Raw genomic sequence first — 12952 nt, 5'->3', positions numbered from 1 at the left:
TCCTGTAGCCTTCAAAATCACTCCCAAAGGTTTCCTGGGAGATATTGTAGGCATAAGATCACCAGACCAAAAAAAAAAAACCCTTACAAGACGTCATCTGTGTTCAACTTACTAGGAATAGGTCTAAGGACGTCAGGAATGAGAATCTCCACCAAAGCCTGGTACATCACATGGTCACAGTTACACATCCATTTCAGAATAGTCTCATTTTTGCACAGAGTAATCAGCTTTGCTTTCGGAAGTCGACTTTCTATTTCACTCAGATTGCTGGTGTGAACAAATGTATCAAATGAATAAATGAAAATGCATATACATGAAGATAGAAAAACAATGGACTTTAAAATATTTTATTTAATAAAACATCACAGATGTCTGAACCATACCCAACAGCACTGCTGCACCTTGTGTCACATGAGATTGAAAAATGGCCTTCAAATTTCTGCTACAGCACATAATTTATGCAGAGGTATGATAAGAATGGTCCTTTTATCTCAAAAACATTGAATATGTTATGAAAAGATACCTCTACCATAGTCATCCAAACCAAACAAAATGGTAAGATATACATATACAATCATTTCAAAAAAGTAATTTGTGGTAAACACTAGTTAGCGTGGACAAACATTTTAGACAGCATTAATTTAACCTGGTAAATTAATGATAGCATGTTAGGTTTCCAGTTAGTATGTAAAACTATATTTCTATTTGATTTGACATCTGCAATTAAAGGATGATGATAACCAATAAAAGAGACATTTACTGACCTCGGTTCACTAATAGCAGTGCCATCAGCTTGAGTGGAGGGAGAATAGCGCCAGAAAGTTTGCCACAATTTTTCTATCAGGCTAAACTGAAGATTCACTACAACATCCAATATTGCCTGAAAAAAAAAATAAAGCAAGTGCAGGTAGTCTTCTACCTAAATTTTTGTTAGCAGGGTATGTTATGACAACATTTATATACTGGCTATATTTTGCCTAATTAGGTGGAATAGTGGTGAAATGCATGTTTCTAATCTAACCAATGATCAGATTATATATCCAGTATGTGCAGAGATACACTAATTGAAGTATAAGTGAATATGAGGCAAAAAAGAGAAGGTCTACCCAAAACAAACATATTTGGTGAATTCACATAAGCAAAACTTTTAAAATAGCTAAAAAAATCAAGGGAGACAAGATAAATTTGACACAACTACTTCTGCACTGAAGGTCCATATATCCTTTCCATTTCACATCATTATTTGAAATAGTTGTAATAGCCACAGAAATATTCCAGATGAAATGTGGCTTAAAGCACTCATCTCAGGAAACTTGTTTTTGTAATACTTGAAAAAAATATTTGTTTCTTAATGTAAAAAATAATGATTAATTTAATTAGATTTATACTCCCACAGCAAAACCAAAATATTGTATGCAAAATCTGAAATCTAATTTCTCTAATTGAAAAAAGTTCAAGAACAAACTTTTTAAAAACTGAAACAAATTTTCATTCTCAATATTCTATAAAATATACTAATATTGGCTATTCTTACAAAACGAGAGACTCCAGAAAAATCTTATTGTAAAATTTCCATTAGAACTGAATAAACAAACTGCTTTTTAGACAAGTTAGATACTCTCAGGCTACTCGTAATATGTTTTGTATTGTCAAATTGCATTGAGAGTGTTTGACTTCTAGTGAAATAATCAAAGGTAAAATAGTGTATATGAAATACATCCTTCTTACCTCACAGTGCTCTCTATAAAGACTCTGCAGTGATTTGATATCCTCAAACGTAGTACCATCTGGCAAAGAAGATATTTCAACTTCTCCAAACTCTGGAAGTACTCGAGATGCATCTGTTTCCATGACAACATAATGGAAGAAAGCTATTGTGGATGGTGCCAATTACAGTTTAATTAGGAAAACATTTAAAAATGATACAAAGAAATAATTTTTAAAAGGTCATAGTACCTGAAGAACAAAGACTTCCTTTATTTTTATAAATAACAATAAAAAATTATCAACACAAAATTTTAAACAAACTATTTTTTTAAGTAGGAGATATATTATACTGTAGGATACGTAACATGCTAAAATGAAGTTATGTATATCCTTCATGTCTGCACATCAAAGGCAAGCACTAAGGTATTTAGTCTACAAGATATTTTCAGTAAATCACAGAATAAAGAACAATATGTGAGTTTATAGCATATTCACATTGACTAGGTTTTATTTTGCACTATTGAACAGTTTTAGTACATTCAGTAGCACATTTGTCAGAATTTTCAGTGTTTACATTTGGAATTTAATGGACTTTAATGCATACCTAATGTATACTTTCAGTATATTGCATAAAAAAGGGGGAAAAAAGTGTGTGACCAGTTATGGGTGGAAGTTTCAAAAACACTTACCACTGGCCTACATATGCTCCCACTGAAGTCAATGGGAGCCAAGTTAGGCCAATGATGAGTGCTTTTAAAAATCCCAGTTTATGAGCCTAACACTACGTGTGCAATTATGTAATGGCATGTTCAAATCAGGTGGTTATATATGCAAATAGTTATTAAATTACCACTGCTGTGTGCATATGTCTGATTTATATGTTCACCTATGGGAAATGCCTCATGAACTGACATATGCACAAATTGCACATTTTTGTGTATGTAGACCTTGGACCACAAGTTTTCAAATTTTGGTCCTTTCAGTCTATAACAGTATAGATTATATCATTAAAAAATATAGCATACATGGCCATTTTTCCAAATAGTAATGGCTACATTGCAATTGCAAAGCTTGAATGTAACCCCATTTTACACACACATTCAGGAGTGAAGCATACAATGGGTGTGAGCACAAATATTAAGGCATCAGTTTTAAGTCTGACTTTGTAAATCTGGCACACAATATATACAGTAAATTGTGTTGCAGTATATGTTTACAAGTATAGTGCAAATATGGATTTTGCACAACTTTTCTTCTATACATACATGAGGTATGTGAAATCTTGCATAAGCTTCATGATGTAGATCATATAGTTTCTGTATATAACTTCTGGGCAGTGTTCCCTCTAATTTTCCCCACGCATATGTGGAATGAATTTTGTTATGTGCACCAATATGGAGGTGATGTGTGACACATCACCTCCATATTGGTGAACATAACAAAATTCATGTGGTGAGGGTGGGGCCGAGGGGTTCGGAGTATGGGAGAGGGGCTCAGTGCTGGGGCAGAGGATTGGGGCACGGGGTGGGGGGGTGAGGGCTCCAGGGTGGGGCTGGGGATGAGGGCTGGGGTAGAGGGTTGGGGTGCAGAGGTGGGGAGGCAGGAGGGCTCCGGCTGGGGGTGCGGGCTCTGGGGTGGGGCTGGGGATGAGGGGCTTGGGGTGCAGGCTGCCTGGGGGCTACGTTGGGGAGAGAGGACTCCCCCATCTCTCCTCCCCGCAGTAGCACCTGGCTGGGGGGGTGGGAGAGGCACCTCTCCCCTGGCTATGGCAGGTCCGTGCTGGGGCTGGGTTGGGGCTGGAGCGCCTCTCCCCTGGCCGCGGCAAGTCCGGAGCAGGTCCGTGCTGGGGCCGGTGGAGAGAGGCACCTCTCCCCGCCACAACAGGTCCATGCTGGGGGAGAGGCGCCTCTCCCCGCTGCAGCCCTGAGCCTCTGCGCAGGGCTTAGTAGGCAGCCATGCAGCTTAGTGGGAACTTAGCTTCTGGGTGCCCCAATATGAATGACAGTTTTAATGGGACACCCTAAGTCTAGAAAGAATTGTGGTAATGGTATGACTTGGCATTCATGGTGATGTCAGATGTTTATTTTTATTTGTACACCAGCATAATGTACCCTCACATACCCAAAAACTGTTGATGATGTTGACTTTGGGCAATTACTGTTTGCTCAACAGATGTGCCTGTCTGCTGACCACTTCCTGTGAAACCATCTGCAACTCCATCCACTTTCTGCATAGGTTTGTACCTAAAAAATATTGGACACAAAATTAGACAAAATTATCCCTTTTATTCAACTCCTCAAAAGTCCACTGTTACACAATCTGATTCTGCCCACTTCAGTTGCTCAATCCTTCAATAGGATTTCTCCATCTCACAAAAATCTCAATATATAAAAGTTCTTTTCAACTAGATTCTGTGGTTGCTCTCTTCCTCTCAAGAATTAATTCAAATTTAAATCTGGCTGGAGACAGAGTCACTAAAACTACGTTCTGACTGGCCAGCTGGTTGGTCTAGCTGAACTGTGTTCACTGAACAAGGACGTTGTTCAATATGTCTCTTAATACTTATCATTCAATATGTGGTCCCCTTACTTTATTTACTGTACCATATCCAAACCCTGCAATGAATATGGAATTAATACTTGCCTCATTAGCTTTTCTATGGCTCATCACTATACTATCTGGGCCTAAAATACATTAAAGAATGTATTTCCTCAATACCCTATCCGGTAGTGCGGGCTTTCTCAGACAGAGACCAAGGCAGGGAGATTAAGGCGAAAATATCAATCTGGGTGATGTAATATCTTTTATCAAGTGAGGTAATATCTGCTGGTGAAAGAATCAAGTTTTTGAGCCACACAAAGCTCTTCTTCAGGTATATTGTGAACTTAATTAATATCCTGGGACTGACATGGCTACAATTACAGTACATACAAAAATATCAACTAATTCTGGGTATCTTAATGATTGGCTGCCTAAACTGAGACACCTTAGGCCTGATTTTTCAGAGTCCTTAGCATTTTTATATTTAAAAGACTGTGCAGAGATTAACTAATTAATCATTGAACACCCCATGAAGTAGCTGAGTAAACATCTTACGGATAGAGAAACAGAAACACAAAGTGATATGCTCCACAGTAAATCAGTGGAAGAGCCAGGATTCAAACTCAGGAATTTTCTGATGCCCACCCTATGCTCAGCTCATTCTTTCAGACCATACAACCTTTCTGCAAGAGAGATTGAGCCTCAAATGCTCTGGGTGAATTCAACTGCAACTGTGAGCACTCAGCTCTTCTGAAAACAGGCTCCAGGTGTCTAAAACTGAGCACCCAGAATACGAGGAATGCACAATTAATGGTCATCTGTGAAAAGTATGGTTTAAGTTAGTTGCCTCGCATCACATAGGAACTCTATGACAGAGTCTGGGATAGAATCCAATTCTCCAGGATGGCATTTAACTCCCTTAGCTATGAGACAATCCTTTCTCTTCCTGCATTCACCACACACCTTCCAACTTCTGCAACAAATAAAGCAGGGGTTCTTACAAACAACAGCCTCACTCACTGCACACCCTAGATTCATTCTCTGAACACCAACCATCTTGTGCATTGAATGAGGCAGAGTCTGAAAAAAAATGGTATGTGATCCTGTAATTAAAGCCTATATCATAATGTATATAAACAAGGAGGTAAAATTAACATTGCATGGACAATCTTAATTTTTGCATTCCTAATGTTCAGACCTTTGAAATCATACCAAAAAAAAAAAACTACATTGAAAGAATGGTATGTAATTTGCTAGGATTTTTTTAAAAAGAAAATGAATTCTGTTATGTAAAAATGTAATAACCTCCCTCTCATCAGCAGGATTTGACTTCTGGATATTCAACACCTATGCCACTAAAGTGAAAGGATTAACTATAATAGCTGGCAGTAGAAATAGATTGTTTTCCATTGTGCACCAGCCACTAGAAGATGGGTAACAAACTCAAATAGTGGATTACAAATTCATGAGTAGGTCCATTTGAAATGCTGTATAGTTGAGTGTTTAGATTTGACAAATTCCTTCTAAAGTAGCCTGGCTAAAGTAGCTGAGAGTTGGGTTATATTTCCAGCCTGTATAACTCCTCAATGGGGTAGAAGGCCTTGCTCAAGAATAAGGGTTGCAAAGGACACAGAAGTATTAACACTAGTCAGTAAAAGAAGTGAGACTTCAATTCAGAGTCTCCTGGTTCACAGGGGGAGGATCTGTGTTGACTGTGTCCTGTCAAGAAGTGCACTATTTGTGGCATAATGAAGGAAGGCAGTGCGTACAGTGTTGGGATGTTCAGGATTTTTACTCTAAGCCAGGAACAAGCTGTTGTGAGAAAAACACAGATGGGAAATGGTGATTTTGAACAGTTTGTAACTCAACCAAATCTGTTTGGATTTATATGGACACTGTGTCTTTGTGGAGCTTAGTCAGAAGTTTTGCAACTAGAGGGAAATGGAAACAAGGTAAACCTGAATGTCCTCCAGGGAATGGGAAAGGTGTTAACTTCCACCGTGGTCTGAATTTTTCCTGTGCAGAACAACAGAAACTCTGTGTAGATTTCAGAAGAGTGGCAGAATTCCAGCCTGGGTGTGCTTCATTTGAGGAAAAAACAGTTACCTACCTTTTTGTAACTGTTCTTTGAGATGTGTTGCTCATGTCCATTCCATTGTAGGTGTGTGTGCACCCATGTGCGCAGTCGGAGATTTTTGCCTTAGCGGTATCCAGAGGGTTGGCAGTGGCATCCCCTTGAGTGCCGCACCCATGTGTCAGGCGCTGCTGACCCTACGCTCTCTCAGTTCCTTCTCGTCGGCAACTCCGACAGAGGGGCAGGAGGATGGTAATGGAATGGACATGAGGAAAACATCTAAAAGAACAACAGTAACGAAAAAGTAGGCAACCGTTTTTTCTTCTTTGAGTGCTTGCTCATGTCGATTCCATTCTAGGTGATTCACAAGCAGTGCCAATGGAGGTGGGCTTGGAGCACTGCTCTGCCAAAACCAGCATCATCCCGGGCCTACTGGGTAAGCACACAGTGGGACGTGAATATGCAGACAGACAGACAACCAGGTATCAGCTCTACAAATCTCTTGGATCGGCACCTGAGCCATGAATGCACCTTGACTCTCGCCAGTGGAGGCACATTTGTCAGCTCATAGCAGTATCAGATGCAGGCTGTGATCCAGGATGAAATACTTTGAGCAGATCCTGGGCGACCTTTCATCTTGTCTGCCAGCGCAACAAACAGCTGCGTTGACTTGCGAAACGGCCTTGTCCTGTCGATATAGAAAGCCAGCATCCTCCTGACATCCAGGGTGTGTAGCCTGCATTCTTCTTCGGATTTATGGGGCTAAAAGGTAATAATTGGAGATATACCAATCTCCTAGAACTGGAAGGGACCTTGAAAGGTCATCGAGTCCAGCCCCCTGCCTTCACTAGCAGGACCAATTTTTGCCCCAGATCCCTAAGTGGCCCCCTCAAGGATTGAACTCACAACCCTGGGTTTAGCAGGCCAATGCTCAAACCACTGAGCTATCCCTCCCCCCCTTTGGAAAGGCTTTGGAAAGAAGACCAGTAAGTCTATGTCCTGGCTGGTATGAAACTGGGAAACTACCTTGGGCAGGGCCACAACTGGACCTTATCTTTGTAGAATATGGTATAGGGGGGTTCTGAAGCAAGTGCCCTGATCTCAGACACCCTGCAGGCAGACTTAACCGCCACAAGGAACGAAACCTTCTAGGAGAGAAGGAGAAGAGAGTAGGAAGTCAGAGGTTTGAAGGGAGGCCTCATGAACCTCAACAGCACGAGATTCAAATCGCAGGGAGGGACAGGGTCCTGGACATGAAGGTATAGACGCTCCAGATCTTTCAAGAACTGGGCCGTCATGTCATGAGCAAAGACCGACCTGCCTTGGAACAGAGGGTGGAAGGCCAAAATAGCAGACAGGTGGACCCTGATCGATGACAGGGACAAGCCCTGAAGTTTGAGGTGCAGGAGATAATCCAGGATCGCCTGCACCGAGGCCTGCTCAGCCCAGATGCCTCGTTCCAAAGCCCAGCACGTGAATCTTTTCAACTTGGCCAGGTAAGTCCCTCTGATGGAGGGCTTTCTGCTACCAAGCAAGACCTGCTGCACCCGCATTGAGCATTCCCACTCTTCTGCATTCAGTCATGCAGTAGCCATGCCAAAAAGTACCATGCCTCCAGGTTTGGGTGCAGACTGCTGTGGTCCTCTGGCGAGGCTACTTGGGGCTATCAAGATAACCTTCACCCTGTCCTGTTTGATCTTCATGAGGACTCCGTGGAACAACGGCACTGGTGGGAAGGCATACATCAGGGCCCCCAACCATGGGAGCAGAAAAGCATCTGACAGGGAACCCCCATCCATCACCTGGAGTGAACAGAACATGTGGCATTTCCTGTTCTGATGGGATGCAAACAAATCCACCTGGGGAGTACCCCACTTTTAGAAGATCGTACTGGCTCCCTCCGTGTGGAGTGGCCACTCATGGCAAGACAAAAAGGTCTTGCTGAGGCAATCTGCTAGCACATTTCTGGTCTCGGGCAGGTGCGCGGCTACCAGATGAATGCATGCCACATACAGAAGTCCCAAAGGCTGAGCGCTTCTTGGCAAAGGGCTGGTGCTGCCCTGCCTGTTGATGTAATACATTGCACGGTATTGTCCGTGAGGACCTGCACCACCTTGCCCCTCAGGTGGGGCAAGAAAGCCTGGCAGGCCAGGTGAACCTGACATTGATATGAAGGGCCACGAAGGGAACTCCCTTCAACACTGACCCAGGGTTCAGCCACCACTCCAAAGATGACAGGATGTGATCTGGCACCCTGACTACCCAGTCTAAGTCGTGTCTGTTGGGGATGTAAACTGATGCCAGCCACGCTTGCAGAGGCCAGAAGTGGAACCAGGCATGACTGACCACATATGTACAGGCGGCCATGAGGCCAAACAACCGCAGGCAGGTGTGAGCTGTGGTGAGTGGGTGGCTCTTCACATGGCAGATCAGGTCTGACATGGTCTGAAAACGAACCTTTGGAAGGAAGGTTCTGGCTCGTGTGGAGTTGAGAACTGCCCTGGATGAACTCTATTCGTTGGACTGGCCTTAAAATGGATTTTTGATCATTTATCAACAGACTCAGATCGCGGCCAGTGGAACGCACCAGATCGAGGCTCCTCTGTACTTGTTCCCAAGACCTGCCCTTGAAGAGCCAGTCATTGAGATACGTGAAGACCTGGACCCCTTGACATCTCAGGTAAGCGGCCAGTGGCGCCATAAATTTTGTGAAGACCCTTGGAGCCAATGAGAGGCCAAAGGGCGGCACCATAAATTGGAAATGGTGTTCGCCCACTATGAAATGGAGGAAATGTCTGTGACCTTGAAATATGGAAATAAGCGTCCTTCAAGTCGAGGGTGGCATATTAGTCTCCCCAATCCAGGGAAGTGATGATGGAGGCCAGGGAGACCATCGGAAACTTCAAGTTCTTGAGACGCTTGTTGAGGTGTCACAGGTCCAAAATGGCTCTGAGGCTCCCTTTTGCTTTTGGGATTAGGAAATAATGGGAGTAGAATCCCTTTCCTGTCATGTCCAGAGGGACCTCCTCCACCACCTCCACGTGCAGGAGGTTCTCAACCTCTTGCTCGCGAGAAGGGTCTCTGAAGAGGGACAAAAAAGAGAGATGGTAGGAGGGAAGGATGGCCGAAAACTTCACGGTATAGCCTTGAGACACTATCTCCAGCATCCAATGGTCTGAGGTGACCCATGACTAGGCCGGACGGTACGGACGAAGATGGCTGAGGAAAGAACAGGGTGGTTCCTGGGGCGTTGCTCTCGAGCGCACCCTCAAAATGAGCGTTTCTGGACTCCAGAGTGCTTTGCCGGGCCAGGTTGTGCAGATGAGCGGGAGGAGGAAGGAGGGAGGCAGCTGAAACTAACATCTTTGTCTCTTCTCCTTGTAGACCTAGGATGAGATTGCCAAGGCCTATGTGGCAGGGGTGGCTGGAACTGCTTTCTTGCAGACTGCGGCATATGCATGCTCAATGAGGGAAGGGTAGCCCAAGTGTCTTTCAACCCATGCAGCCTTGCATCCTCTTGCTTTGAAAAAAGACCGATCCCATCGAATGGGAGGTCTGCATCTTGGATCAAGGTCTGCATCTCTTGGGAGAGGCCAGCAGTCTGAAGCCAAGAGCTGCACCTCATAACCCTACCGATTCGACCACCCTAGCCGCTGAGTCAGCCATGTCCCATGCCATTTGGAGGAAGCACCGAGCCACCGTGGTGTCCTCCTCCACCAGGGTGCTGAATTCCCTGCAGTAGGGACTCCTTGAACTTACAGAGAGAGTCCAATAAGTTAAAATTTTATCTTCCTAGGAGGGCCTGATGGTTCACCACCCGGAATTGCAGGCTGGCAGCTGAACACATTTTCCTTCCAAACAGGTCCAATCTTTTGGCCTCTTTATTTTTGGGGGTCGAACTGGTATGTTCATTCTTATACTTTTCATTGGCTGCAGAGACCACCAGCAAGCCCAGGGCAGGGTTGCTGCAAAGGTACTCAAACCCTTTGGCCAGGACAAAATATTTCTTTTTAGTCCTTTTCAGGGTGGGAGGGATGGATGAGGGAGTTTGCCAGGGGGCCGTGGCAATTTTGAGGACACCATCATAAACTGGTAGTGCGACATGGGCGAGGTAGAGGCTTACAGGACCTTAAACAAGGTGTTAACCTGCTCAGCCATTTCCTCCACCTCTAGGCCCAAGTTCTCAGATACCCTTTGAAGCAGGGCCTGGTGTCCTTTAAAATCATCTGGCGGGCTGGCCCTTGAGGGTTCCGCAACCACCTCAACTGCAGACGAAGATGATGACTGTACTGCCAGGGGAGGCATCTTCCTCTGTGGGGGAGGGAGGCTTAAGGGTCAGTGCAGTCTCCTCTAGCTTGACCTCCAAGCATGCCTTGACCTCCGAGCCTGGTGCTGTCAGTGCCACCAGCTGTTGCTCCAAGGCGGCGGCAGATGAGTGGTATGCAGGGGTCATCACTCTGACTGGCACTCCCCACGTGCTCCAATAAGGCCACTGGCTGTGCTGCCAAGACGGTGCCGTTGATGTCAACACGGCCTCGTGTGCCAACTTGCGCCGGTGAAGTCTAGGCGAAGGGCCTAACTGCCCAGTTCCACTTTCACAGGAGAAGAAACCTTCTCCCTCCATTTTTGTTGATGTAGATCAGAGTGGCCTGATTGTTCACTTAAAGCATGATCACCTTTGGGATATCAGGTCTCTGAAAGCACATACATGGCCACTTTCACAGGAGAAGAAACCTTCTCCCTCCATTTTTGTTGATGTAGATCAGAGTGGCCTGATTGTTCACTTAAAGCATGATCACCTTTGGGATATCAGGTCTCTGAAAGCACATACATGGCCACTTTCACAGGAGAAGAAACCTTCTCCCTCCATTTTTGTTGATGTAGATCAGAGTGGCCTGATTGTTCACTTAAAGCATGATCACCTTTGGGATATCAGGTCTCTGAAAGCACATACATGGCCACTCTATCCCAGGACATTTACATAGAGGCCAGGGGTGAAATTCTGGCCCCATTTAAGTCTATGGCAAAACTCTCATTGACTTAAATGGAGCCAGGATTTCACCCCATATGTCATGGTTACAGAACTCTTCTGCATAGGTTCCTGATTCTAGGGTGGATGCACTTGCAATTACTACAATTTGAAGTGGAGGAATTTGGAAATTCTTTTCTAATTATAAATGACCAGTATAAATACTGGAGAGAACATCAGGTTTTATCTGAAAATTCTTGCAAACCAAAACAGATACTTCAACACAGCTTAGCTAGTTGCTACAGAATGTGTCATTTAACAACTTTTCAGCTTTTGGAATACAATCCAAAATGCCTAAAGGGCATAAAAAACAATCCTTTAAGAATTTCTAGGATTTAGAAAGAACTTAATTAAAAATATAAAAGCTAACTTAATCCTCTAGTGCTTGAAGTCAGGATTATTTTAGCATTTGCTCCAATGTGCTTTATGTGAAATATGTTGGGGAAAATTCTGAATTCTGGCATGGTGACAGAGTGACTTATCCCATGAGTTGACCAGTCACAATTGCACTGAGAAACAACTTGCAGGATCCAGCTGAGAAATGTAAAGAGAGAAGATTTTTTTCTCCAGAGGTTCAGTAAAGCAGGCAACCTTAGACATACTGTGTCTTTTATGAGTAGTAAAAAATAAAGCCTCACCAATATGGGTGATGAGAGGCTTTCTTATTTCCTTCCAAAGTGTCTAGCCTGTCTAGGTTACCTTTTGAGCTTTAACTATGGCCACGGAAAATACTTACCAGTCACTAATATATGCAATCTACCTTCCGGGTCTAATAATTCTTTTCTAAAATTCCCCTACTGTTTATTTTACTCAGACGTCTTTCATTTTCCCAGGCCTCTTTATTAGTACTGAAAGAAGAGCTATAAAGGATACAGACCCATTATGGATATTACATATTTCAACAAATTTGATTCATAAGAAAGGGTATTTGGATCTCAGAGGAATTTTACATGGCTAACTACAAGTACAGTAAAAGTATGAAAAGTCTTCAGTTAATAGTGTCAATTTTCTACATTTGTGAGGAGTTCCTATGACCATCCAAAGAGCAGGGCCAACTAAAATATTGGCCTGTCTCTCAGATATCTCCTTCTGGATGTCTAGCCATCAGTTCAAGCTCATTAACCTCAACATTGTTAAAACAAAGCTCAAGCTCTCCACCGACCCACAAGCCCTCCCTGCTACTTCCTTTCTTGATCACTGTGGACAACACCATTATCCTATCACTTGGGTCCATAACCTGGGTGTCATCTTTGACTTGGGCCTCTCTCTAGGTCTTCACATCCAGGCTCTCTCTAGATCTTCACATCCAGGCTATGACTAAATCTTGCAGATTCTTTCTGCATAACATCTCTAAGATACGGTACTTCCTATCTATCCAACAAACTTCCCTTATTGATACAGAAGAGTGAAAGGGGGCTTTCTTCCACCCTCTCTTGGGAATCCTGGCCATAGGATATAGCCATATCATGGCTTCTTCCTTCACTTTAATAGTTTTTTAACTTCCCTCCTGGCTTTTTAGCCTAACGTCACTGTTTTTTAACTTCTGGCTTTTTTGCCTAATGTCACTGTTCTTTAAGTACTTCATAATCCTTTGATACCAG

General features: G+C 43.5%; 1 protein-coding gene across 12 annotated transcripts in view; it reads right to left on the bottom strand.

The window, feature by feature from the left end:
• Positions 1-12952, bottom strand: part of RFX3 (regulatory factor X3) — a 238959-nt gene that overhangs the window by 33144 nt on the left and 192863 nt on the right. For all 12 annotated transcript variants that reach the window (XM_045021039.1, XM_045021044.1, XM_045021043.1 and 9 more), the window contains 4 exons: positions 3829-3950; positions 1729-1841; positions 765-880; positions 113-267 (listed from right to left, as the gene is read on the bottom strand). In XM_045021039.1, coding sequence (XP_044876974.1) covers positions 113-267; positions 765-880; positions 1729-1841; positions 3829-3950 — 506 coding nt within the window. The remainder of the gene's footprint in view (positions 1-112; positions 268-764; positions 881-1728; positions 1842-3828; positions 3951-12952) is intronic.

The sequence above is a fragment of the Mauremys mutica genome, chromosome 6 (assembly GCF_020497125.1).
Source record: "Mauremys mutica isolate MM-2020 ecotype Southern chromosome 6, ASM2049712v1, whole genome shotgun sequence".
Taxonomy (NCBI): domain Eukaryota; kingdom Metazoa; phylum Chordata; order Testudines; family Geoemydidae; genus Mauremys; species Mauremys mutica.
This window is presented reverse-complemented; position numbering and strand designations above follow the sequence as displayed.